The 27,839-nt window shown below is 46.6% G+C and overlaps 2 protein-coding genes and 1 long non-coding RNA gene across 9 annotated transcripts in view; 1 reads left to right on the top strand and 2 right to left on the bottom strand.

Annotated features, from left to right (window-relative positions):
* Positions 1-11,119, bottom strand: part of GPR161 (G protein-coupled receptor 161) — a 79,963-nt gene extending 68,844 nt beyond the window's left edge. Inside the window, exon 1 of one of the 2 annotated variants that reach the window (XM_045049466.1) lies at positions 10,649-11,119. The gene's annotated coding sequence lies outside the window, so the exon portion shown is untranslated. Of the gene's footprint in view, positions 1-394; positions 685-10,648 lie in introns of those variants that run through there. The other variant, XM_045049467.1, reaches the window with a different exon arrangement.
* Positions 11,120-18,686: 7,567 nt separating this feature from the next.
* On the bottom strand, positions 18,687-23,947 carry LOC109495547. The gene is made up of 3 exons (XR_002150995.3): positions 21,766-23,947; positions 19,854-20,761; positions 18,687-18,901 (listed from the first exon to the last, which is right to left on the bottom strand). It is a non-coding gene; the product is annotated as an uncharacterized LOC109495547 (long non-coding RNA).
* A 27-nt stretch (positions 23,948-23,974) lies between these two features.
* Positions 23,975-27,839, top strand: part of TIPRL (TOR signaling pathway regulator) — a 32,160-nt gene continuing 28,295 nt past the window's right edge. Inside the window, exon 1 of one of the 6 annotated variants that reach the window (XM_045048672.1) lies at positions 23,975-24,199. In XM_045048672.1, the coding sequence (XP_044904607.1) occupies positions 24,096-24,199 (104 nt within the window). In that variant the 5' untranslated portion in view covers positions 23,975-24,095. The other 5 variants (XM_023247350.2, XM_023247351.2, XM_045048671.1 and 2 more) reach the window with 5 other exon arrangements.

Raw genomic sequence — 27,839 nt, forward strand, 5'->3', positions numbered from 1 at the left:
GACAGCATGAGCAGGGGAGGAGCAGAGAGAAAGGGAGACACAGAATCCAAAGCGGGCTTCAGGCTCTGAGCTGTCAGCACAGAGCCCCATGCAGAGCTCGAACTCACAAACTATGAGCTCATGACCGGAGCCGAAGTCGGACACTTCGCCGACTGAGCCACCCAGGTGCCCCTGTATGATTCCATTTATATGAAATATCTAGGACAGGTAAATATAGAGAGACAGAAAGGTTAATGATTACCTGGGGCTGAGGGTAGGGTTGTAGGAGAAGCGACTGCTGACAGTTACAAACTTTCTTGAAAATGTTATAAAATTAGATTATGGTGATGATCACGCAACACTGTGAATACATTAAAAACCAGTGAAGCAGTACAATTTAATGGATGAAACTTACGGAATGTATCCTGAGGGTTGCGCAGACTGACCTCTGGCCCAGCTCCGGGGGTGGGCTCTGATTACGGGCACTTTTTAAGCCAGACGCTTGGTTCAGGGGTGGAGACGGGCCTGGGGCCCTTGGGTCAGGATGAAGCCTCAAGGACATACTGCTGAGAATGCTGGGTGGGTGGAACCGAAATTTAAGAAACACAGAGCTGTGAGAAACGGTAGAATTGAGGGCCTGGCTAAATCACGTGATCCTTGACGAAGCCTTCCCTGAAGATGATGTACACCTGGAGGCAATCAATATTATTTTCTGGAGCCAATGGGGCTTTAATTTTTGTTATTTGAAATAACAGAAGGCGTGTGGGGGCACCTGGGTGGCTCAGTTAAGCATCCAACTTCAGTTCAAGTCATGATCTCACGGTTTGCGGGTTCGAGCCCCCCGTCAGGCTCCGTGCTGACAGCTCAGAGCCTGGAGCCTGCTTCGGATTCTGTGTCTCCCTCTCTCTCTCAACCCCTCCCCAGCTCGTGCCCCACCCCCACCCCCCTCAAAAATAAATAAATAAATTAAAAAAAAAAAGGCGCGTAACTGAGTGGCCGTCAATATCACATTTTGGAAATCTATGGGGGCATTTTGGGATTGTTACAATTAGAGAACACTCCAGATACTTAGTGTGTGAGGCCAAGTATACCAGATGTCTTGCAGTGCATGACAAAAAGAACATTTCTCAGGGCCCCTGAGTGGCTCCGTTGGTTAAGCATCTGACCTCAGGTCAGGTCATGATCTCACGGTTTGTGGGTTCGAGCCTCTGCGTTGGACTCTGTGCTGACAACTCAGAGCCTGGAGACTGCTTCAGAATCTGTGTCTCCCTCTCTCTCTGTCCCTCCCCTGCTCCTGCTCTCTCTCTCTAAGATAAATAAACATTTAAAAAAAAGAACAATGCCCTTCACATGTGACTTTTGAAAGACCACAAAAAAAGTTAGTTTCTGATCTAGAGTCAAACTGTTGACATTCTAAGCATGAAGGTGTTTTGTTTGTTTGCTTTGCACGGTTTTGTTCTATCCCAATGTATCCAGGAATGCCATTACTGTGTAAATTGAAGGAAGAACAGGCTCAAAGGAAGTGAAGGAGTCAGCCCAGTAGACATCGGAGGAAGTGTTTCGGGCATGGAGGAAAGGCGGTGCAAAGGCCCTGAGAAGCCTCTGTATCTAGGCTGTTTAAGAGACAGTGAGGAGACCCATGTGGCTTGAGAAGTATGCTTAAGTGGTAGAGAGGTAAGATATGAATTCCGAGAGGAAACAGGAGACCAGATTGTGCAGGGTCGTACAGATCCTTTGGCTTCTCTCTGGGTGTGATGAAAGTTGTGGATAGAAGAATGATATAATCACTTCCTATTGTTATTAATATTAGGAGATCACATTAAAGTTTCCAAATTCTGTAGGTAGGTAGATTGTGTTATGACCAATTTCATTTCAAGATACTAAAAGGCTGTTACAAAATATCTGTTATTTTAAAAGGGTGTGTTAGACTTGAGAATCGTCCCCCTAACGAATGTGGCAGGTCTTGGGGGGCACCTGGACAGCCGCCTCTTGCCAAGCACAACCCCCAGGTGATCCGGATGCACCAGCTGGGAGCCATAACTTGGAGACAAGCCTCTGAGACCTCCCCCTCGCTCTTCCCTCCCTTGTGATACCACGTACATAAGCAGTTTTCTCTTCTGCCTTCATACTGTGCCTGCTTCCAGAAAATGTTGGAGGAGGCTTACAAAAGAAGACATGGAAACAATATGGCTGATAAAAGAGTTCCAGCAAACTGACAACCATGTATAAAGAAGGGGGAGCGACGTACCCACAAACCGGTTTCACGGGGGTGGGTTTACTCTGGGTCACGTCCACCTGCAGGTGAAGCCGTACATGATGCCGTGGCCGCAGACTCACTGAAAGCTGCCTAGTCTCCTTGCACTCTCTGCCTTGTATTTGAGGCAGAGAGAACAGGGTGTATGCGTGTGTGCGTGTGTGCGCGCCCACGTGTGTGTGTGTGTGTGTGTGTGTGTACAGGATGGCCAAAGAAAAGGAAGAATCTGTCCAAAATCATAGGAGATACAGGTATTTGAAAATTTCTATAGAAAACCTTTTGCTTGTAGGACGACGGATTATCTGTGCAAATTCTTGATTAAACCCAGTCAACCTTCTCAAAGATGCTCCCTGTAAGGTAAACACACATTCAGATTTGAAAAACATGTATTAGGCTTCTACTATGTACCAGTTTCCCTGTTTGGCAGTTTATCTGCATTGTTTCACTTCGTCATTATGACGATTTATTGCTGGCTGACAGACGTCTCCATTCCTTAAATTCAAAACTAAGAACTTCAGTTCTGCAATCAGTTCTTTCCCTCACCCCCGCCAGAACATGTGACTTCTCTCTCCCTCAACATCCAGGTCTGTAAACTGGGGACCATAGCTGTACTGGATCCTTTTGAGGATTAAATGACGCAATGAATGGAAATCCCACACATAGTAGGGTGTCCAATAAATGTAGATGTGTGGGTACATGCGTGCACACACACACACACACACACATACACTGCTATGGACCGAATGTCTGTGTCCCCCCCCAAATTCGTGTGTCGAAGCTTACTCTGCACTATAGTGATATTTGGAGGTAGGTCCTTTGGGAGGTGATTTAGGAGAGGATTAGAATCCTTAAAGACGCAAAAGAGCTTACCTCTGTCTGAACTCTGTCATGTGAAGATAACAGAAAATAGCCATCTGCAGACCAGAAAGCGGATCCTCATCAGACATGAGACTTACTGGCACCTTGATCTTGGACTTCCCAGCCTCCAGGACCGGGAGAATAAATATTTGTTGTTTAAGGCAGTCTATGGATTCTGTAACAGTCCGAGCTGGTTAGACACACCCTTCTACATACAAATACATATATAGAGAATGGAGAGTAGGGGCACCTGGGTGGCTCAGTGGGTTACGCGTCCGACTTTGGCTCAGGTCATGATCTCGCGGTTCACGAGTTCGAGCCCCACGTCAGGCTCTGTGCTGACAGCTCAGAGCCTGGAGCCTGCTTTGGATTCTGCGTCTCTCTCTCTCTCTCTCTCTCTCTCTCTCTCTCTCTGCCCATCCCCCACTCACACTCTGTGTGTGTGTCTCTCTCTCTCTGTCAAAAATAAATAAACATTAAAAAATTTTTTTAAAAAAGAATGGAGATTATAACAGCCCCCAGGAGGAGTAAATGAGCTAATAATTGTAAAGCAATTAGAATGGGATCTTCAGCTGGTAAGGGCTATGTAAGTGATAAATAAAAACGAAAATGCAGAGGGGGGAGGTGGAAGTTACGAAATCAGTGAAAGTTAGAAATATTTGGCAAGAAATAGATTCGAATCCTTCCAAGTATTGTACAGAAACTGAACGTAGGCTCTCAAAAGCACTCACAATTCTCCTAATAGAGGCTACTTTTGGCAGGAGTACTGCTCAAGGAGTACAACGTGAACTGTTTTCCACCATGCTGCCTCTGCAACTTAACCCTCTTTCGTTTGCACCTGCACCTAGGGTGTCCGTCTCTGGGCGCAGCAGGAGGGGGGAAGCAGGATTGGAGCCCTTCCGATCCCAAGCTAGTTTAGTAAATGGTAAAGAATGGCCTCTGGTTAACATACGTATATATACATACAAAATAGATAGTTTAAAAAAAATTTTTTTTAACGTTTATACATTTTTAAGAGACAGAAAGAGAGCATGGGTGGGGAAGGGGCAGAGAGAGAGGGAGACACAGGATCCAAAGCAGGCTCCAGGCTCAGAGCCGTCAGCAGGGCTCGAACTCACAAACTGCGAGATCATGACCTGAGCCGAAGTCAGACGCCCAACCGACTGAGCCACCCAGGCATCCCCAAAATACATAGTTTTAACATAAATGGGCCTGGGGCACCTGGGTGGCTCAGTTGATTAAGCATCTGACTCTTGGTTTCCGCTCAGGTCATGGTCTCGTGTTTCTGTCTCTCTCAAAATGAATAAATAAACTTAAAAAAATTTTTAAGAAAATAAAATAAAAGGGCCTTCTCTAGTATTATCTTTATTAAATGGTAATATAAAAGCATTGATTTTCTTTTTTTTTTTTTTACTTTTTTTTTCAACGTTTATTTATTTTTGGGACAGAGAGAGACAGAGCATGAACAGGGGAGGGGCAGAGAGAGAGGGAGACACAGAATCGGAAACAGGCTCCAGGCTCCGGGCCATCAGCCCAGAGCCTGACGCGGGGCTCGAACTCACGGACCACGAGGTCGTGACCTGGCTGAAGTCGGACGCTTAACCGACTGCGCCACCCAGGCGCCCCAAAAGCATTGATTTTCTTAAATTGTTTGTTCCTTAGTTATATTATTTGCAAACAAGTTGTTCTGCAATTCTTTTCTTTGTTAGACAAAGGTAAACTGGGTCAATCTCTTTCCCAAATATCCTAAATCCCAAATTAAAAATTGATGAAATTCTCCTAGCATAAAATTCTAGGAAATGACAGTCTCCACAACCAATGATTTATTCAGGGGCACCTGGGTAGCTCAGTGGGTTAAATGTCCAACTTAAGCTCAGGTCATGATCTTACGGTTCATGGGTTGGAGCCCCGCATCGGGCTCTGTGCTGACAGCTCGGAGCCTGGAGCTTGTTTCGGATTCTGGGTCTCCCTCTCTCTCTGCCCCTCCCCCACTCGCACTCTGTCTCCCTCTATCTCAAAAATAAATAAACATTTAAAAAAGAAAAAAAATAACTTTATTTTCATCTCCAGCAAATACTTATTGAGCACGTGCCATGTGCTCTGGACATGTCAGGGAGCAAAATAAAGACCCTTGCCCTCAAGGAGCTTATATTCTAACCAAAATTAGGGCAAGGTAAGGAGGAGCTGGATGCAGGGGGCAGAGGATGGTTTTTAATATCAAATAGGGTGGTCAGGTTAGGGCTTCTTGATAATCCGACACTTGAGCACAGACTTGGAGGAGATGCGGAAATTGATCATTAGGACGTGTGAGAACGGCATGCCAGACAGACAGACCAGCTAATTCAAAGAACCGAAGGTAGGAGGGTGCCTTGCATTTTCGAGGAAGAGCAAATGGGCTGGGGTCACCGGAGCACGGCAAGCAAGCCGGGAAGAGGGAGGAGATGGGTCAGGCAGGCAAGAGAGAGGAAGAGGGGATTTGTGCGGGATCCCACAGACCATGGACGGGACTTTGGCTTCTGCTAGGAGTAGAAGGAAAGGATTTGGAGTAGAAGGATGCCGGTGTCTTGGACCAGGATGCTATCGGTGAAGGAGGTGAGAAAGGGCTGGATTCTGGATACATTTTATAAGGAGAGGTAACAAGATTTCCTTTTAGGTGGGATGTGGAGTATAAGAGAAAAAGAAGTGTCAGGGTTGACTCCAGAGCTATCGTCTGAGCGGCCGAAGGATCGAGTTGCCATCAGCGGCCACACCAAAGCCTGGAGGTGGGGGTAAGGGCTGGACGTCAGAAATTCAGTCTGGACACATCAAGGCTTTTTAAAAAAATGATTATTTATTTATTTTAAGAGAGAGAGAGAGAGAGAGAGAGAGAGAGAGAGAGAGAGAGAGGACCCCAAGCAGGCTCTGCCCCGCTCTGAGCCCAAAACAGGGCTTGATCTCACAAACCACGAGTCAGACGCTCAGCTGTCTGGGGAGCCACCCAGGAGCCTCAGGACACACGACGTTTGAGATGGGCATTAGTTGTCCAAGTGAGGATGTGAAGTAAACAGCTGAAAAGAGGTGTGAGCCATAGATAAAAGTTTGGGAATCTTCAGCATATAGTTTTTAGAGCTACAAGATCGGGTGTGTCTGTTTCCTAAGGGCTGCGGTAATAAAAGTGCCCCAAACAGAGTGGCTTAAAACAAAAATATTCTGGAGGTTACACGTTCTGAAACAATTGTACCAGATTGGCATAGAAGAAATTATGATAATTTTCACCATTATTATGACTCTTCCCAGAAAATAACAGATGCCAGACCAATAAAGTCTGTATATCGCCAATAAAGGCTATATAAGAGTTTGTTTACGGGGTATAGAGCATCTGGGTGGCTTAGTCACCTGAGCATCTGACTTCGGCTCAGGTCATGATCTCACGGTTTGTGAGTTTGAGCCCTGCGTCGGGCTCTGTGCTGACAGCTCAGAGCCTGGATCCTGCTTCAGATTCTGTGCCTCTCTCTCTGCCCCTCCCCTGCTTGCTCTCTCTCTCTCTTAAAAATAATGAACATTAAATTGTTTTTAAAAAGAGCAGTTTGTAGGGGCGCCTGGGTGGCGCAGTCAGTTAAGCGTCCGACTTCAGCCAGGTCACGATCTCGCGGTCCGGGAGTTCGAGCCCCGCGTCAGGCTCTGGGCTGATGGCTCGGAGCCTGGAGCCTGTTTCCGATTCTGTGTCTCCCTCTCTCTCTGCCCCTCCCCCGTTCATGCTCTGTCTCTCTCTGTCCCAAAAATAAATAAACGTTGAAAAAAAAAAAAAAACTTTAAAAAAAATTAAAAAAAAAAAAAAGAGCAGTTTGTATATGGGGTAAATTCCAGTGGGTCAGAGATCAAATGTCAAAAATGAAACTCAAATAAGTTCCAGATACAGATGCCTTCCTTTATAATCTGGAAGCAGGGCAAACTTTGGTAATTATGACACCCATAGCTGACATCATAATAATAATAAAGATAAGTTTTACTGCACAATTTTAAGAAGTCATTCCTTAGGGGCACCTGGGTGGCTCATTTGGTTAAGCATCTGACTCTTGGTTTTGGCTCAGGTCTTGATCCTGTGGTTTGTGTGTTCAAGCCCCACAATGGGCTCCACACTGCCAGCGTGGATTCTCTCTCCCTCTCTGTCTCTGCCCCTCCCCTGCTCATGCTCTCTTTTTCTTTTTTTTTTTTTTAACGTTTATTTATTTTTGAGACAGGGAGAGACAGAGCATGAATGGGGGAGGGGTAGACAGAGAGGGAGACACAGAATCGGAAGCAGGCTCCAGGCTCTGAGCCATCAGCCCAGAGCCTGACGCGGGGCTCGAACTCACGGACCACGAGATTGTGACCTGAGCTGAAGTCGGACACTCAACTGACTGAGCCACCCAGGCGCCCCTCTTTCTCTCTCTTTCAAAATAAGTAAGTAAACTGAAAAACTAATAATAACTTCATGAAAAAAATCACCACAGCAAAGTCGAAGGAAAAATGGTAAACTGAGGAAAAAAATACGTACAACTTGTGTCACAAAGAAGTATGTGACAGTTAGGATGCTGAATCAGAATTCACCCCAAATGGCTCAAATAAAGATTTTTTTTCCAATTTTTAATGTTTACTTATTTTTGAGAGAGAGAGACAGAGACAGAGGGCCAGCAGGAGTAGGGCAGAGAGAGGGAGACGCAGAATCCGAAGCAAGCTCCAGGCTCCGAGCTGTCCGCACAGAGCCCGATAGGGGCTCGAACCCGCGAACCGGGAGATCATGACCTGGGCCCAAGTCGGATGCTCAACCGAACGAGCCACCCAGACGCCCCTCAAATATGGAGATTTTTAATGAAGGGAGTACACGCAGGGCCACAGCCGGGGATATAAAGGGCTGTCCTTAGCTCCCCTGGAGTTGAAGAGACAAGGGGGGGAATAATGTTAGCGGAGCCCACGGGGAGCTGAACTTTGGAGAAGGAAGTGCTCGAGAGGTTTACCGAGGGAGGTGTCGCCACTGCTGAAGACGGGAGGGAGTGGGAGACAGCGCCCTCCGTTCTCCTGCCGGAACCTCTTGCTGGCCAAACTCGGCCAGAAGCCAGCTCACGCGGGAGTCAGGGTGCTGGGCGCACAAAGCAGGACACTTAGACGGCTGAAAGGTCCCCATCAGAAAATAACCAGCACAGGCTAGGGTAGCTCTGCCTTGTACAGAGCTGTTAACAATTTAGAAGCAAAGTACTAAACACTTCACTAAAAAGAGGCGAAGGTTGAATAGAGTTCACAAAAAGGACATGTGTCAACTGCCTTCGGATTCCGTGTCTCCCTCTCTCTCTGGCCCTCCCCTGATCGCACTCTCTCTCTCCCCCCCTCTCTCTCTCTCTCAAAAATAAATGAACATTAAAAAAAAAAAAAGACCCTAAGGGGGTGCCTGGGTGGCTCAGTCAGTTAAGCATCTTGATTTTGGCTCAGGTCATGATCTCGCAGTTCCTGAGATCAAGCCCCACTGTAAGTGCAGAGCCTGCTTGGGATTCTCTCCCCCTCTCTCTCTGCTCCTCCCCTGTTCTCTCTCTCTCTCTCTCCCTCCCTCCCTCAAAATAAATAAATAAAACTTAAAAAAATAAAGCCAACTCTGCATATAACATCACATAATCACAAGAGTGACCGCTCATTTTCAGGTTTGGGGATGAGGGCCAGTCATCTTTGTGAAGCCATCTTTGAATTCGGTCACAGCAACATAGAGGAAAAAATTTCAAGTGAGTTTGGAATATAGCATTTAAATTTTTTTTAATGTTTATTTATTTTTAAGAGAGAGAGTGTGTGAGCGGGGAAGAGGCAGAGAGAGAGGGAGACACAGAATCTGAAGCTGGCTCCAGGCTCTGAGCTGTCAGCAGAGAGCCCTACGTGGGGCTCGAACCCACAAACCGTGAGATCATGTCCTGAGCAGAAGTGGGACACTTAAACGACTGAGCCACCCAGGTGTCCCTGGAATATAGCATTTTAACTGTACTTCTCCAGTGGGGTATGTTCTAAGGACAAAAAGAACCTCTGAAAAATCCTAATCTCATTCAGTCACCTTACATCAGTGACAGTTCGTTACTGTTGTTTGAAACAACGATAGATGCTGTGTACGAGAAAGCAAACAAACAACCGTGTTTACGGTGTGGGACCTGAGATTTTGCGTGATGAAAAAAGGAGATGAAGGGTAAAATTGAGGAGGTTAAACAAAAAACCTGCAAAAAAGTAATTTGCATTGGAAATGTCAATACGATCTCATGATTTGTTTCCTCTTAAAAAGGCTGTGTTTCCTAACTCTAGCCACTGAAGCAGGAAAAAATGACAACCCAGAAGCAATGAACACCCTTAGCAACCAGACCTGGTCTCAAAATACCATTTCTCATAGAGAGGAACTAGGTCTCCTTCCAGAAATGGCTGATTATTGCCCTGGACCAGAACATGTGTAAAATGGATCTAGAACATCTTGTACCAAAAACGAAGAGAGATTTCAAAGATGAATGAAGTAATTTCAAAACGACACGAGTCAGGGCACCTGGGTGGCTCAGTCGGTTAAGCATCCGACTTTGGCTCAGGTCATGATCTCATGGCTCGTGGGTTCAAACCCTGCAACTTCTGTCTCCCTCTCTCTCTGCCCCTCCCCTGCTCGTGCTCACTCTCTCTCTCTCAAAAATAAACGTTAAAAAAATTTTAAAAAGACGCAAGAGCCGAAGTGAAGGGACAATCTGAGCATCAAAAAGGAATAACTGCAGTGGATGGAAAATACCCAATAAATAAAACTCTGCTTTTGTAGTTAAATCTAGTGGTCACCACTGGTGATTGCTAAGTAACCAACTAATTTCTCTAAAAAGTAATAAACAGAAGGAATCAAATATTCATTCCACCTTTTCTATAGGAATTGCATGCCCGTGTCACCAAAAGGGAAGTGAAGGAAGCGTTCTTTTTGATGGAAAAATTCCAGCCAATAAATGCAGAAGAAAGAATAGAATTAAAAAAAATTTTTTTTAAAGTTTATTTATTTTTGAGACAGAGAGAGACAGAGCATGAAGGGGGGAGGGGCAGAGAGAGAAGGAGACACAGAATCGGAAGCAGGCTGCAGGCTCCAGGCTCCGAGCCGTCAGCCCAGAGCCCGACGCGGGGCTTGAACTCACGGACCGCAAGATCGTGACCTGAGCTGAAGTCGGACGCTTAACCGACTGTGCCACCCAGGCGCCCCGAAAGAATAGAATTTTTAAATCGCTCCTTTGCCACTGTTAAGGGAATCAGGGTGGTAGGCACCAAGCATCAACGGATACTGAAATCATTAGGTGAATGGTTGACGAACAACTGATCGATTTAATCTTAATATGCCAAAAAATGGGATGCAATGGAAGTCCACGGCACCATTTAGGAAGTATTCTTGCAGGAATCTTACGAAGCAGGTGGATGTTCAGCAGGAAAAATGAGTTAAAAAAAAATTGCCATGTTAACCTTCAAGCAGCAATTACTGACTTAGTGGACTTCCAGCTGAGAGAAAGCCCCAGTGGAATAAGAGAAAAGCCCGGAACACTACCACCGCGTTCTACCCACCTTATGATTTTACCCTGAAGAGGCTTTCTTTGCGCTGTTGACTTGTCAGTTTGCTGCCGTGCTAATTTCGAGGTGCCTCTTAGCGATTGGCTCTGGCCAGCAATGAAATCTCGAAAGCTAGAGTACTTGGGAAGGATCCCGTCAGGTTAAAATGGGAGCTCTTGAAAACCTGTACACTCGCAGGGCAGAGAAAATCAGTATTTTTTCAGCGACGTTCTGAACCAGCTGAGAAGGCAAAGATACATTTGTGTTCTTACACTTGATTTGTTCAGGCTTAAAACTCAAGATCTTTTCGGATCGCAAACATGTTTATATGCATACCTTTCTATTCTATTGCTGCTGTTACTATATGCATTATGCATATAATACGTAGATCGCCTCATGCATGGCCCTTGGCCCTTTGAAGGATGGCCTGTGGTATAAATGGCAGTCTGCAGTTTGAAAGTCGGAAGAGCTGGGTTCGGATTCTGACTCAGCCCCAGCCTTGCTGCTAGTCCTGACTCCACAGGGAGTCAGATCAGATACTAGCAAGGGCAGACGTTGAAGGTAAGGCTCCCAATGCTAAGAGCCATAGAGACCTCTGAGTGGGCTCGAGAAAAACACCCAGGAGGCTGGCGCCGGAGGGCCAGGAAGTGGAGGGAAGGTGAGACCTCAGGACGGTTGCAGAGCAAAAGCTCCCCAGCAAGGAAAAGCAAGAGGAGCTGGGAGAATCCTTCCCAAGGTCATGCCGAGAGAGATGGTTAAGAACGAAGTGTTGAGGGGCAGTCGGTTTCCTTCCTGCTAATTCTCCTGTCGTGGCCAATGTAACTTACTGTTGCTTTGTGTTCCCTCAGAGGGGGAAGAAACGGAACCGAGGCTGGAGCCAATCAGCCTATCAATCGAGAGCTAAGACTAGGTTTGGGTCGTCTTAAACTCAGAAGCTGTATTTGCTGTTTGGAGCGTCTTCTTAAAATTTCTCTCTGTTTTCCCTTGGTTCGTCTGGGGGATATCCTTTCGAAAATCCCTGGGAGACTTATTTCCATTAAGAAAGTTGGAAACGATGGGGCGCCTGGGTGGTTCAGTCGGTTGGGCGTCCGACTTCCGCTCAGGTAGCGATCTCACTGTTCCTGTGTTCAAGCCCAGCGTCGGGCTCTGCGCTGACAGCTCAGAGCCTGGGGCCTGCTTCGGATTCTGTGTCTCCCTCTCTCTGCCCCTCCCCCACGCAAGCTCTGTCTCTCTGTCTCAAAAATAAATAAACATTAAAAAAAAAAAAGTTAAAAAAAAAAAGAAAGTTGGAAAAGAGAAAAGGCATTTTTCTCTGCCTACAGGCCAGGGGAGCAGAGGGCCCCTAGTGGTCAATGTTGGAACTGCAGCAGCCCCAGCCGTCCGGTGTGCGGACCTTGGGTTGGAGGGGGGAGATGGGGAGGGGGGAGATGAGGAGGGAGAGATTGGGAGGAGGGCAAAGAGAAAATAATAGAAAAGAGAAGAAAAGGAAAAGAATGAGGAAATGCCAACATGGGAGTATAAAACATATGGCATATTCAGTATTTACTTTTAGCAAACAAATCTAGTACTTTTATCCAATACAAGATCGTATTTTGTTTCTCTACAGAAAAATTAAAACATTAGGGTATTTTTGACATAAAGGTTAGAATTTTTGTAGCAAAACAGTATTGCTGAAAGAATTGTTCTGATTACTGTTTGAATGACGGCCATGTGTTATACATAAGCTATAGACTTAATTGAATTTAAAATATTCCATCAGAGATGGCAACGTTCTACCATATACTTGTGCTCACAACAAAAATTTATTAAAAGATAAGTATTACCAGTGGGGTGGACAGATAATGAGACATATATTTAAGGTTGAATTATTAATATTTTCTTTCTCCAGTCCTGTCAAGTTTTCTGTTGCTTAGAATTTTATTATTGTTTTAATGTTTACTTATTTTTCAGAGAGAGAGAGAGGGAGAGAGAGGAAGAGGGGCAGAGAGGGAGGGAGACATAGAATCTGAAGCAGGCTCCAGACTCTGAGCTGTCAGCACAGAGCCCAACGCAGGGCTCGAACTCAGGAACCCCGAGACCATGACCTGGGCTGAAGTGGAATGCTTAAATGACTGAGCCACCCAAGTACCCCTGTTGCTTATAATTTTATTTGGTGATAATGTGAAAAGTTTTCATTGAAAGTCCTTTGTTAAAGGGAGTCCCCCCATCAAATGGCTTTCCTGATCTCTGCCCCTTATTTCTCCCATGGGGTAAATCCTACAGAGGCAAACCTGTGACTTCCAAATCTTAGTACCTATTAAGATTACATGGAGAGCTTTGAAAAAAATAGAGATTCCTGGGTCCCTCCCGATGCCTACTAAATGAACAATTTGTGAGGCGGTCTCAGACTAGCATTTGGAACTATGGCCTGTACTTTCCTACAATGCTGGTAAAGTGTGTGTTTGTATAGGCATTGAAAAGCAATCTGGCAATATCTACTCAGTTATAATAATTGTATGCCCTTTGACTCAGAAATCCTACTCCTGGGAATCTATTCCATAGAAATAAAAACACCAGGGGCACCTGGGTGCCTCGGTCAGTTGAGTGTCCAACTTCAGCTCAGGTCATGAGCTCACAGTTTGGGGGTTCGAGCCCCATGTCGGGCTCTGTGCTGACAGCTCAGAGCCTGGAGCCTCCTTCGGATTCTGTGTCTCCTCCTCTCTCTGCCACCCCCGGCTCATGCTCTGTCTCTCTCTGCCTCTCAATAGTAAATAAACATTAAAAAAAAAAGTAAAAAAATAATTAAGTATGCAAATGCAAAGTTCTAGAAGATGACAAAGACAGATGAAAATTGATGGGAGTTTTAATGAGACCAAGAGTAAGTTTCTTCTTAAATTTGCTACTTAATGCAGAATCTGTAATTGTGTGGGTTTTCTTTTTAAGAGAAGGAAAAAATAAACCTCTGCTCTGGACTCCAGCTGGGAAGAATTGCTTCCCTTAAAAGGCGTATGAAAGAGTTTAGACTTTCCAGCCAGACGTTCTTGAGTTTGGCTTTCGATTCTATCACTTAAGGAGCCTTGCGATCTTAAGACACTTTGACTTCTCTAAGCTCTGGTTTCTTTGACTATAAAGTACGGTTAATAATTGTACCTGTGGGTAAAGGGCTTAATGTAGTCCCCGCACACAGCAAACTTTAAAAAAAGGTAGCTTCGTGGTCGATTAATTAATTGCAATATTAATTGGAATTTTTTTATTTTTACTCCTGTGGAACTGTCCAAGAGAAAAAGCTATTTGTGCTGTACTCTCAGTATTTCCCTCCCCTGCTCTAAAAGGGCTTCTTTTTTTATTTATGTATTTGGAGGGAGAGAGAGAGAGAGAGAGAGAGAGAGAATCCCAAGCTGACAGCGCAGAGCCCCACGTGGGGCTTGATCCTCCGAACTGTGCGATCATGACCTGAGCTGAAATCGAGAGTCGGATGCTTAACGGATTGAGCCACCCGGGTGCCCCCTAAAAGAGTTTCCTGTTTCAGGGATATTTGCATCGTTTGGTGGGGGAAGGGGAGGGGAAGGGAGGGGAAGTGGGAGATAGGCAAAAACAGAGACATCGAGATTTCTGCCAACGGAGAAGGATACAGAGAATTAGGGGAACCATGAGTGGCACAGACCTCCCTCCCCACGCCCTCCATACGTCCTGCAACCTGGGACAGGGAGGATCCCCACGCGACAGAACTCTCAGGGGGGCTGAGCACAGGCAGCGGGACTCCGGCACTCCAGGAAGCTGCAGGCTGGACTTGTGGGCACCGCAGGGGTGAGCACGTGGGCCAAGACCAGAGAGGCTTCCTCAAGCATTTTCCCCTGCGTACGATCCAGAACCCTAAGACGTTTGCATCAGCCTCAGGACAGGGGTGGATCGCACTGGGGTGAGGATGGCACTCGGCTGAGGTTCTGAGTTGAATTTAACCTGATTTGAAGAAAAGGCAGGGGCTATCGCTAGTGTTGCAAGTACCTTCCGTATTTGTATTCTTTTTCTTATTTGCTTTATTACTGTGTGATACTGGGGAGGTAGGCTGTTTGACCCTTACCCTCAGCTTCCTCCTCTGTAGAATGGGCATGATAGCGGGTAGCTCCCAGAGTCGTGGCAGGTGAAGGTTGAGAGGGAGCGTGTGTCTACACCGTCTATAACTGGTCACTGTTATCGCCCCTGCTATCATTCCCGTGGGCGTTCTGGGCTCTTGGCCTCTGGACATGACGCTTTAGCGCTTAGAGTCATTTTTCCTCTTCTGCTGTTTGAATCCTACTTCATCATTCAAGTCCTAACGTTAGCACGGTCCGTTTATGCCTTCCTTGACCACGAGGCAATATTCCTTTCTCTGGACTCCTGAGGCATTTCTTGATCGCGCTCCATTCTCCTTTCACTCATCTGACATTTCTTAGACGCCCTCCGAGCGGCAGGTACACCCAGGGGAAGAAGACAAGGTCTTGCCCCCACCCCCCACGGCTCACGTAAGCAAATTGTGTCCATGTTGTTTTTTTTTTTTTTTTCCTGCCCCCAGAGTGGTCAAGGTTGTACTTACCGCAAAGAAAATGTGCACACGAGCATCTATCGTATTCACTTTCCACGCCGTGTAGCCTGGGATGGGGCTGGTGACTCTGGGGGCCGGCTGGGCTGCCCTTTCCACAATGGCTTTGGCTTGGGGCTTCTGGGAGGAAACACCGTGAGCAATCCGAGGACAGCGAGATCTCCTGCACCACAGGAGCACTTCCAGCTCCTTGACGTGGTGGACGAGGAACCTCCAGAAGCTTCGGGGCAGCGTGGGCTTTGTTTTCTGGTTGCCCCACGGCCATCGTGGGGCATCACCGTCTGGCCCTGGAGGGTGGACGTGATGCTGGGGTAGGAGACGGCTGCCATCCCAGCTGGTGGTGTGAAAAGGGAGCGTATGTCTTTTTTTTATGGAGATGTGTCACGTTCCCCAATACGCTATCTGCTTCCTAAGGTCAGAGGTGATGTCCTTTACTTCAGTATTGTCTACAGAGAACAGTGCCTAGAATACAGAAGATACAACATGGATGCTCTCTTGACTGGGTGTGCCCTGAGGCAAGCGATTCCTCCTTCCCCTTTCTTTCAAACCTAGATTCCCCCTCTGTCATTTAGTCTGAAGTGGCGCTTCCCGGGCATCGTGGTCCGTATCATTAGCCTCTTTTCCCAACCCAGCACAAACCAAGCTCGTATATGTTGGAACACATAAAATAACACAATATTTGAAAGATGGCTGACAGGATTGGGGTGCGATCTGTGGCATGGACCCGTAGGATTCTGGGCAGATGCTCCTACCCAGTCCCCACTTTACCCCTGCTTGGTCACCTGAGTGGCTTCAGAATTACTCAGAACAAAGAGCCAAAAATCATTGGGATTTCCAGAATTCCGTGTTAGGGTCAAGTAATAGTTGCCTGCATCTTTCCACGTTTGCGTCACAATCAGGAAAACAGACCTGCGGGGTTGAACGTTTGAATCATTATAGTAACTGATATTTGCATGGCCATTAATGGTTTAGGAAGGGTCCCACATTTGTGAGGAAGCTAAGGGAAGTCATTCGATCGTCATCGTTATTATTATTACCACTATGAGTTTACAAAAATACAGATTCCAGACATTATCTCAAGGCCTTATGGAACCGCAAGGCAGTAGCAGATTCAGGAAACGAACAGGCCGACTATTCCAACTCCTGTGGCCTTTGCATTGCATCACACGGTGCTTTTTGCTTCACTTTCCCCAAAGCCCACCTCTTCTAGCCCTCAAAGATTTCTTTCATCGTTGAAGGAGGAAATAGATGTCTACATTCGGTCACTTCCCGACACGCCTAGTTCACAGCCAAGCTGAAGTAACCACCCTTGGTTTCAAATACCCTGCTATTTATTTATTGTTTTTAATTTTTTTTCTTAATGTTTTTATTTATTTTTGAGACAGAGAGAGACAGAGCATGAGCAGGGAAGGGGCAGAGAGAGAGGGAGACACAGAATCGGAAGCAGGCTCCAGGCTCTGAGCCATCAGCACAGAGCTCGATACGGGGCTCGAACTCACAGACCGTGAGATCATGACCTGAGCCGAAGTCGGACGCTCAACTGACTGAGCCACCCAGGCGCCCCTCAAATACCCTGCTATTTATTTAGGCGGCAACCACTATAACGCCCTGGTTCCACGCAAGGGGGTACGTCTCAGGAGAAAAAAAAGAAAGACATTCCTTGGGTGGCGGTGGGGGAGTCGGTCATAGGAAAGACAAGGAGAAACAATCTGATATTGTTATCGAGTTGATTCGTTAATCGTGCCTTCCTTGGGGAATATTTGTTAAACTGAATCGTGGTTATGCAGTAATCAATTAGCTCTCGCTGTGTGAGGAGAAGGTCATTGTTTTCTTGCGGAGGTAATAAGAAAGCCCAGTATAATCCGGGCCTCTTTATTTGTGCCTCAACTTAAGTCAGCTAATACATTTCCCGGACACCCTCCGAGCATTTGCAAGGGCTGGCTTTTATTTCTCCTTTACTAATGAGTTGGTATGATTTCCAACTCACGGTACGAGTGAGAGTAGGCAACGTTTCTTTTTTAAAAATAAATTTGGATGGGGGCGCCTGGGTGGCTCCGTCGGTAGAGCGTCCGACTTCGGCTGAGGTCACGATCTCACGGTTGGAGAGTTCGAGCCCCCGCGTCGGGCGCTGTGCCCACAGCTCAGAGCCTGGGGCCTGCTTCCGATTCTGTGTCTCCCTCTCTCTCTGCTCCTCCCCCCCGCTCACGCTCTGTCTCTCTCTCTCTCAAAAATAAATAAACATCAAAAAAAATTTTTTTAAATAAATTTGGATGCAGTCAACTCTCCATAGGAGAAAACTCCCGTGGGTTTTCTGCGTCCTCTCTCCCAACCCACTTAGCTTGTTGAAATATTTATATTCTCACCCCTGGCAGGCTCCTCCCCTCCTCTTTGAATTCCTCAAAGCCAGAATTCCCTTATTCTCTCATTCTCCTCCCTCCCCTGCACAGAACCTGGCCTCCCTTATCCATTCTATGTGAAAATTGGGGGATGAAGGGCCGTGGCTAGCGGTACTCCGGGAGATGTTGCAAGCAGGTTCTTGTTTCCACTGAGCTCTTTGGTTGTAAGGAACGGAGACTCTCACAAACGGACTTGACGGACTTGACGACATGATACACACGACAGTGAGGAAAGAGCCATCTCAGCCCAGGGACTAAGTTCTTCCCTTGTTGCTCTGGGACGAAACCTCTCTCTTGAGCGATGGAGCCCTCTTTTCTCCCTATGGGTCTGATGCTCTGAGCCCATTCTTTGTTTGTTACAACACCTGTCGGTGGACGGGCTTCTGACTTCCTCTCTTCATGCTGTGGAGCTGGAGTCCCAGTCTTGGTCCTCAGATCTGTGACTGCATCTTCCACCTAGATGGTCCCACCAACGGGATGCTTCTGTCTGGGCGGTTTCTCTCCTCATCTACTGTTGGATTTCTCCCGAGGCGGTCCCTGTCTCCCTGGGCTTCCTCCCACCAACTATCTCTGGAATCCATTCCAATCCTTGCCTTGACCCTGGGAGTCCATCCAGTCCCCAGCCTGGCTCTTCCCACTATTGCCCAAGCCCTGGATCATCTGTCCGCTCCCTTGAATGGTTTGCTGAATGACTACTGTGTCCCTCACGGTTCCAAACAGGCTCTGGGGGCACACACATGAGTAAGACGAAGGTCCCTGCCCTTGAAGAGCTCAAAACTGAGGAGTTTTGATAATAGCTTCAACTGAATGGGTAAATCAGTGAGGAATTGGAAGCTATTTCGAATTGGGAGCCAAGAGGAGTCGGAGGGAAATAAATGGACCAAAGGAAGTAGGAAGGAGAGTTTGTGACCTAAAGACAGCCCGGTAGAGCTATAGTTTGGTTCAGTGTGGCTCATTTGGAAGGTAGAATCACACTGTTATGATACAAAGCAAGTATTTAAAAATTTTTTTTTCAACGTTTATTTATTTTTGGGACAGAGAGAGACAGAGCATGAACGGGGGAGGGGCAGAGAGAGAGGGAGACACAGAATCCGAAGCAGGCTCCAGGCTCCGAGCTGTCAGCACAGAGCCCGACGCGGGGCTCGAACTCACAGACCGCGAGATCATGACCTGAGCCGGAGTCAGACGCCCAACCGACCGAGCCACCCAGGCGCCCCATCTCCACCTTTCATAAGAACTTTTCTTCTCCTTGCCCACGTCGGAAGGGACCACGACCGCCACCTCCTCTGTTTGGTTTTGATACAAGTACAATTCCTTTTGAGGGTTTTTGAAAAAAAAAAAATCAGTTTAGGCAGCTAGTGAAAACGGGGAGCCAGAGAATGGATTTTTTTTTTTTTAAAGCACAGGAGGAAAATAATATACATAAAGTGAGATGAGCGGTCAGGATGAAAGCACGCCAAGATCCTTATGTTGTCTGAGAGGAGGGTAGTCGTATAAACTAATAGGCTTTGGGAAGTACGCATGTTCGAAATTTCAGGGGGAACATTAAACGGGAATAGAATATAGAGCTTAAATCCTTGGCCTCGTGCACTGTAAGCAAGAAATTCAGGGAGTGTCTATGGTCACCTGTGATAAGTATCTCTGGCCTGTCAGAGCTACGAAGCTAAAATAGCACAAAATGAGCCACAGTGATGGCCTTGCAGGTAGCCGACCTGCAAGCCTCTTTTTTTTTTCAATGTTTATTTATTGTTGAGAGAGAGAGAGAGTGGTGCAGCGAGAGAGAGAGAGAGAGAGAGAGATTGGATCTGAAGCAGGCTCCAGCAGACAGCCCAACATGGGGCTCAAACTCACACCCCATGAGATGGTGACCTGAGCTAAAGTCAGATGCTTAAATGACCGAGCCACCCAGGTGCCCGTAGCTCCCAGGCCTCTTTGGGGACTTTAGAACATTTATTCGACCCCGAGTGGGACATTTAGAGCTGAGGCAGTGAGATTTGAGAAAACTTTAAATACCCTGTTCCCTCCATCGCTAGCCCCCTCCCTGTCTTTAAGGTGGTCCTGGTTTGCTTCAAGGCTCTAGGATGACCTCCTTTCAGGCAGACACCTTGCGAGAGGGTGCCAGTTCTCTCTGTGCCCAACACCTACCCCTTCTCGTGGCTTCTGGGTCCTTAGCTATGTTCACTGTCAGGGCATCCAGAGGGCAAGACGCAAAGTCACATCTAGAACTTGTAAACAGCAAACGAATCGCAATAATTTGGTAACTTACGTTGGCAAGATTCCAGGAAACCAGTAGCAAGATTCCAGGAAATCTGTATTTCCATGCTGAGGATGCTGGTCCAGCGAAGGAGGAATGTAATTGTACAGAGAGCCGAATGCGTTGCTCTGTGGATTCGATGTGCTAGTGTGAGCAGCTGGGACTCGTTCGTTCAGTAGGCTCACTGCAACTTGATCTCAACCATGACCCGTGATGCCAGAACTAGAGATCCCGAGTTTCTTTCGTTTCACGTAGAAGTAACGCAAAGACGTAGGGGACAAGCACGTTGGCATGGATTTCGCTCACGTCACCTGCTCATCCGCCTCCTAATTACGGCCCGAGAGGACTAGAGTCCATGCCCTTTACCCAGAAATACACTGACGAAAGGGGCACCGCCATCCTTGAGAGGTGTTTCGTTGGCTGACTTCTGCAAGGCAGGGATGGAGATAGAGGAGATGTGCCATTAAGAGTGGACTCCATGATTTCCGTGAGGATGTAGCGATGTCCAAGATGGCAAAAACCAAACAGCGGTACTTAACCGGCCAGAGGCAAGGTGAGTACGGTGACTATAATAGGCAGCAAAGACAGAGTGATCATCAGAACGGGTTGACCCACAGAGATCTTGGGAATGCAGGGGTAACTGACAGTGGGTCCCAAGGCCAGAAATAGATGAGCGATACCTTAAGGTTCCCCTTGGCATGTACTACCAACACAACCCCGAGTATAGTAAAACATACAAACTGGGATCGCCACGGAAGCCACAGCTGCTCCCTAATTCCCAGATCGGAGTCAGTTCACAGACCCTGAACCCCTAGAACGAAGGAGAAGCTGGGCAGCCTTGTAGATGGGCAACGTGGCCAAATTGCAGTTTTAAGGTTCATCTTTCTGCGTGCTCTCTTGCAGAGCAGAAGGGAATCACTCTGAAATAGAAGAGACAGTTAAATCAAATTATAACTGATGCCATATACATACTTGAACAATATCTACTGTTTAATGACCACGATCTTTCTTCTAGAAATGCCCCCCCCCTCACACAGATCTTAGCATTCCGTGCCCATGTGCATCATCTGGAATTTCACATATGGGGGAACAAAGCAAGTCGGACTTCGTTTCCACAGGCTCTTCCTCAGAAAATTCCTTTTCCTCTCTTTTTATATGATCATGTCTTTTCTCTTGGGGGTCCCTGTCTTTCTTTGTCATCACAGAATACACAGGTTAGTTGACAGGCATCCTGATTACGGTGTTGTGATATCCAGGCCACAGACCGGATGCTTCTCTAACATCCAATCAGTCACCTAGCCCTCTCCCATATCTGTCCTCGCCTCTCTAACCCCTCGACTACTGCCTTCAAGTAGGTCGATGGTCCACAAGGTCATTTGATCACTTGACATTAATATCTGTAAAAAATCGAGCACACATCCCAATATTTGTTTGCAAATAAAATACACATGAATATGTGATATATTATATACATTATGAAACATGCACAAAAACAGAACTAAAAAAGGCGAGAGACAAATATAAATAGAAGTATTAATATTTTCTTCCTCCCCTCCAATGCATTTTGCAGTGTGATGATATGTGTGCATGAATCTCACTTTGAAGACACAAGTTTAGGCCATCACACTATCTCACGGAGGCAGTGGCCCCTAATCACCCATTGGAAAAAGTCCCAGGTTCTTTAGCATGACATTCAAGTTCCTTCTCAATTTGGCCCATGCCCACATTTTTCGACTCATCTCCTAGATACTCCCAGTAATGGGCTCGTCTCATCACTCCATCTGTACAGTCTGCTCTCTGTCCCCAAACACACACACACACACACACACACACACACACACACACACAACTGTTTCTACCTAAGTTGCTTAATGTTCTGCACAGAACTTATCCATTTATGAAATTATAAATCGTATTTACTTACTTATTACCTGTCTTCTCCATTATCATGAAAGCTCTAAGACGAAAGGGATCTTGCCTGTCTTATTTCCTGCTGTGTCCTTAGGCCTAAAACAGATTCTGTCACCACAGTTCAGTGCCCCAAAAAGCCTGTGTAATGAGCAAATTTCTATAATAACCCGTTGGTTGTTCTCAGAACTGAATCTTGACAAACTTGTGTGGTAGACGGCTTGATTTTGCGGTCCAAACATCCTTTGTCCAATCTAGCTGAAGAATCAAGTCCCAGGTATTATGCCTTCTCTAGAACCAGCTTTATAAAGCAGATAGTTTTTGCATGATAATACTTGAATGGGGACGGACAGTACCCAGTTAATGCCTAAATATCTCTCTTTCTAATGTGTGAGTGCTTTATCTTTCTTTAAGTTTATTTATTTATTTTGAGAGACAGAGAGAGAAAGCATGAGCAGGACAGGGGCAGAGAGAGCAGGAGAGAGAGAATCCCAAGCAGGCTCCTCACTGTCAGCACAGAGCCCAACCGGGGGCTTGAACTCATGAACCGTGAGATTATGACCTGAGCTGAAACCGACAGTCGAATGCTTAACCAGTTAAGCAATCCAGGCACTCCTCTAATGTGTGAGTGCTTTAAATTGTACCTTTAAAGATTTGTTTCTTTGTACTCTCAAGAATTTTAGTCTTAAAAACTCTAATAAGTTGCTGAATTGGAGGCCATAGAGACAACGGGCTGAAATGTTAGATTTTAAATTTAAATTAAAAACTCCTTCTAATGGGCAGTCTTCATCATATCTTGCCTAGGAAAATCTGGGAGGAGGACAAATGTTTTGGAAGGGTAGGTGGGAAAGCACTGACTCAGGTCTGGATAGTGTGGCCTGTTACTTCTCTGTCAAGGCCAGCTCACAGAAAATGCTATAATAAAATCATTTAGACTAAGATGTAAATGACTGATTAAGCAAATCAGTGGCCCATTGCCCTAAGAGTATTTGAAATTTTAGATGAAATTGGATAGATAGATAGATAGATAGATAGATAGATAGATAGATAACACACATTTCGAGGGGAAGGCAGCCCTGCCTTGTATCGCTGAAATCATGTCTAGGAATTCCATTGTCAAGCTCTGTTATAAGACAGGGTGAGAGTGCTATTTCTGTAATAAAATGAATAGTTGGCAAATAGCAGGTGCTTACATTTTGACAATCATTTGGATGAGTGGACACTGAAGTTGATTTAAATAAACATGTTGGCCCAGAGAAAGAAGTAAGTAAATCCAGCTCCAAGGTTTAGGAAAAGCCTTTTGAAGACGTAACTGATCAAGGCAAATCATTCCTTGGCTCGGGTGAGGCCCAGGGGCTGGAGAATCTATATTTTTAAAAGGTGCTGGGTTGAGTCTGAAACGGGATAGGTCTGAATATGCTTAATAGGTTTAAGAGAACAGCAAGAATAAGGGCTTAGAAGTAAGGCTGAGTGCAGATGGGTAGGGCTAAGAGGGAGTTTCTGGAAATGAGACCGGAAAGACAGATTTGGGAAATGTCCTAACACCAAGCCATGCCGGTTTGCGGCAACTGAACCTCAAATCATTAGTTAAGTGACTTGCCCAAGGATGCACAAAACAGCACTGCAGAAGTGGATTTAGCACCGGTCTCTCTGGTATTACTTCCACCATATCAGGGGCCTGGACCAGGAGAGCCTTGACCTGTCCGAAGGATGAAATTTTTGACAGGAGTCTGTCTTAATTAACAGTAGTTACGTGTCCACTTCTAAATCATGTAACGCTTGGTGCAGGACCTCCTAAATTACAAGGATTTCTGTTCTGTGGCCTCAACAGAAGAATATAGGGGCCTCTCCTTTGCACAACGATTCGCCAAAATGCAAGGTAATCACACTGCTTTGCGAGGTCCGGAAAGGCCTTGTAGAACTCGCTTTCTCCACCTCCGGCATTCCGTTAAGAACTCCCATCGGTACCAGCAAGTATCGGATGATGATCCAATGAGTCCGGGGACGGGGGCAGTGCGTCCCTGACCACACCCACTGCCGCCGAAGCCCCGCCCCTCAGCGTTTTCTCCCCTATGCTGTTTTCCGGTGCATCGTGACGTAAGACGTGGGTCACGCAACATTGGCGACTGGTCCCGGAAGCAAAAATCGAAAGGGCGGGGTAGGCGGAAAGGAGGGCCTGCGTCCTGGTCGGCCGGCAGGGGGCGGGGCGGGAAGGGGCCGGGCATGGAAGGCTCGGAAGCCGAGGGGGCTGGGCTGGACGGAGGCGGAGGAACCGGTGTCGGCCGCCGCCGCTGCCGCCGCTGCTCCAGCCTGTTCCGCGAGGCCCGCGCCGGCGCCGCCTCGGCCATGATGATCCACGGCTTCCAGAGCAGCCACCAGGACTTCTCCTTCGGGCCCTGGAAGCTGACGGCGGCCAAAACCCACATCATGAAGTCAGCGGATGTGGAGAAGTGAGGCTCCGGGACTCGGGACGCGACGCGGCGCGGGGCAAGGGCCGGGGAGCTGGGCCTGGGCGGGAGGCAGGGCGAGCTGCACGCAGCCCCAACCCTCCCCGGGGCGGAGGCTCCGTCCCTGAGGACGGGACCTTCGAAATGACATCGGGAGAGAATCCTGTCGCCACCTCCCGCCCTGCGGTGGGGGGGTTCGCCAGGCGCTGCCTTCGTGCAACTGTCACTCCGCCCGGGTTTGAGCGGCGCTTGACTGTTCCCGCGGACTTCGCCCTCGCCGCAGGTCCCTACCTGCCCCAGCCTGCCACACCTTTAGACCGTTGCTTCCTGAGTGGCTGGGACCGGTTTTCTTGGGGGTCGATAGCGGGGATGATACATGGGCTTGGATTTTGAGCGCGTCAGGTGCTGTGCCAGGCGCTTGAGATACGGCAGATGAAAGAGCCTCTTGCAGGAATTCACCGTCTTAGGAGAGAGACGGAGAGGCCATTGTAATGCCGGGTGAATAACGGATAGAGACGTGTACGCGAGGTTATTTGAGATCGTTGAGAGGGGACAAGGCGTCCGGGAAATTCGGATGCCCGAGTGGATCTTGATAAAAATCAGAGGCACGGGGTGGGGGGTGGTCGCGTGTGTGAAGCCGGGAGGCCAGGCATGGGGCGAGCCGTGAGGCGTTTGTGATGCCTGAACAGGATCTGGACAGAGTTTGGGGCTGTCAGGGGACACGTGTAAAGCCGGGAGGCCGGGGAGAGTGCGGGCCTCCATTTGTTCGAAGAACCGTTTCTGCCTGGTTGGAGCGAGAGGTCCCAGAGCGGGAGTAGTGGGAAATGGGAGGGCCCCAGGGGAGTGGAGCTACTGAGGGAATTTGTACGCCAGGCTAAGGAGTTGGTATTGTATGGGGGCTCCCACCGATGTCCTTTTGTACGAAGGAGTGACATGGGCAGATGTGCACTCGAAAAGATTTCTCGGGAGTTGGGGGGGGGGGGGTGTGATGCGGAGGATGGATCGGAAGGCCACAGGACTGGGTAAGGAGACCAGTTAGAAAGGGCAGAGAAGAGGAGAGGTTTCAGGAGATTAAGTGCCTGGATGGCCACTTGGCAGGAGGAGGGAGGAGAGAGGAGAAATCTATGCCGATGAGAAGATTTCTGCCTTGGGAATAGGAATGGGAAGCCTCGCCATTGAACACGGTGGGCACAGGAGGACGAACAGATGGGGGCAGTTGTTGGATAGAGGATGAGTTTAGATGGTTGAAGTGTGAGTCGCGTGGGGGTCCTAGAGTGGTGGGCATTTGTCTTGGAACTCCAAAAAATGACTGTCGGTGGGTTTAGATTTGGGAATCATCAGCTTATTGTTGACACCTGGGGCCTTGGGCGTGAACTAGGATCATGTAGAAGTCATCCTGAAGAAAAGGAAAGGTTATGGGATGGTATCCTAGGGAACCCTAGGGTATTTTAAGATTCAGGCAGAGGAAGTCACCAGGGAAAAGAGTCATGAAAGGATGGTTTAGCAATGTAAATTAGTGACTAATTATTTTATGTACATAACCGGAGTATTTTGTAAGACCCCTAGATTTTTTCAGGTATATTGGGGAAAATTCAGAATCACATCTTATTTCATGTGTGCATTATTCCATTAAGTAGTTAAAATTTATTTAATTGCTTTTTAATGGAATTTTTGTTCTAATACATTCAGTCTTCATCTTATTTAATCTTTGAAGTATTTAAATTTTTTTTTTTTTTAAATCTTTGTTTAGGGGCCCCTCGGTGGCCTGGTCAGACTTGGGCTCAGGTCATGATCTCATGGTTTGTGAGTTCAAGCCTCACACGCACCTGGCTCTCTGCTGTCAGTTTGGATCCTCTGTCCCCTCTTTTCTCTGCCCCTCCCCCATGCACTCTCCCCTGTCTCTCTCTCTCTCTCTCTCTCTCTCTCTCTCTCTCTCTCTCTCTCTCCCCCTCTCTCTCTCAACAATGAATAAACATTAAACAAAAAATTTTTTTTAATTTTGCTTTATTGTAGTAGAAATACTTAACATGAGATCTATGTTTGTAATAAATTCTTCCCCCCTTGGGAGTTTGCACTTTTTTTTCTTGGAAGTGTGTGTGTGTGTATATATCTGTCTGTATTTATATCTTTATCCATTTATCCTTCGATGGACACCAGTTGCTTTCATATCTTGGCTATTGTAAATAATGCTGCGGTGAACATAGGGGTACATATATCTTTGCAAATTGGTGTTTTGGTTTTGTTCAAATAAATACCCACAAGTGCAATTGCTGGATCGTATGGTAGTTCTATTTTTAATTTTTTGAGGAACCTCCATAGGCTTTTCCATAGACTGCAAAATGGCTGCACCATTTTGTATTCCCATCAACAGTATATGAGGGTTCCCTTTTCTCCACATCCTTGTTAACACTTGTTATTTCTTGTCTCTTTAATTTTAGCCATTCTGATAGGCGGATATCTCAGTAGGGTTTTGATTGGCATTTTCCTGATGAATAGTAATGTTGAGCGTCTTTTCATGTATCCGTATGTCTTTTTTGGAGAAATGTCTATTCCGCTGCTCTGCCCATTTTTATTTTTTAGCTGCTCTGCCCATTTTTAATTAGATTGTTTGGGTGGGTTTTTTTTTTTTGTTTTTTTTTATTGAGTTGTGTGAGTTCTTTACATATTTTGGATATTCATCCCTTATTGGTTATTTCATTTGCAAATATCTTTTCCCATTGGGTAAATTGCCTTTTCATTTTGTTGATGGTTTCTTTCGCTCTGTAAAAGCTTTTTAGTTTTATGGAGTCCCATTTATTTATTGTTTTTGTTGCCCTTGCTTGAGGAGACAGATCCAAAAAATATTGCTAAGACTGATGTCAAGGAGTTTATTGCCCAATATTTCCTTCTAGGAGTTTTATAGTTTCTGGGCTTACAATGAAATTGTCTTTAATCTATTTTGAATTTTGATTTTATTTTTGTGTATGGTGTAAGAAAGTGGTTCAGTTTCATTCTTTTTCTTTGTTTATATTTTAGAGAGAGAGCGTGTGTGTGCATGAGTTAGGGAGAGGGAGAGAGATTGAGAATCTCAAGCAAGCAAGCGCTATGCTCAGTGCATGGAGCCCGCCACAGGGCTGGATTTCATGACGCTGGGATCATGACCTAAGCCAAAATCAAGAGTCGGATTTTCAATCAACGGAGCCACCCAGGCAACGCTCAGTTTCATTCTTTTGCATGTAATTTTCCAGTGTTCCCTACACCACTTATTGAAGAGACAATTTTTTCCTCTTCGCATAGTCTTGCCTCCTTTGTCAGAGATGAACTGACCATATAAGTGTGGGCTTATTTCTGGCCTCTCTAGTCTGTTCCATTGATCAGTGTGTCTGTTTTTGAGCCAGCACTGTACTGTTTTGATTACTACGGCTTTGTTGAAATCAGGGAGCATCATACCTCTATCTTTGTTCTTCTTTCTCAAGATTGCTTCGGCTATTCAGGGTCTTTTGTAGTTCCCCTCTTTACACGTTTTTAAGTTTACAGTGCTTTGTTATTAACTACAGGTACAGCAGATTTCTAGAGCTTATTCCTCTGCTTGACTGAAAATTTGTGTCTGTTGTTTAGTAACTTCTTCCCTCCCCCCCCAACCTTTAGTAACCACCGTTCCACT

Source organism: Felis catus, chromosome F1 (genome assembly GCF_018350175.1).
Source record: "Felis catus isolate Fca126 chromosome F1, F.catus_Fca126_mat1.0, whole genome shotgun sequence".
Lineage (NCBI taxonomy): Eukaryota > Metazoa > Chordata > Mammalia > Carnivora > Felidae > Felis > Felis catus.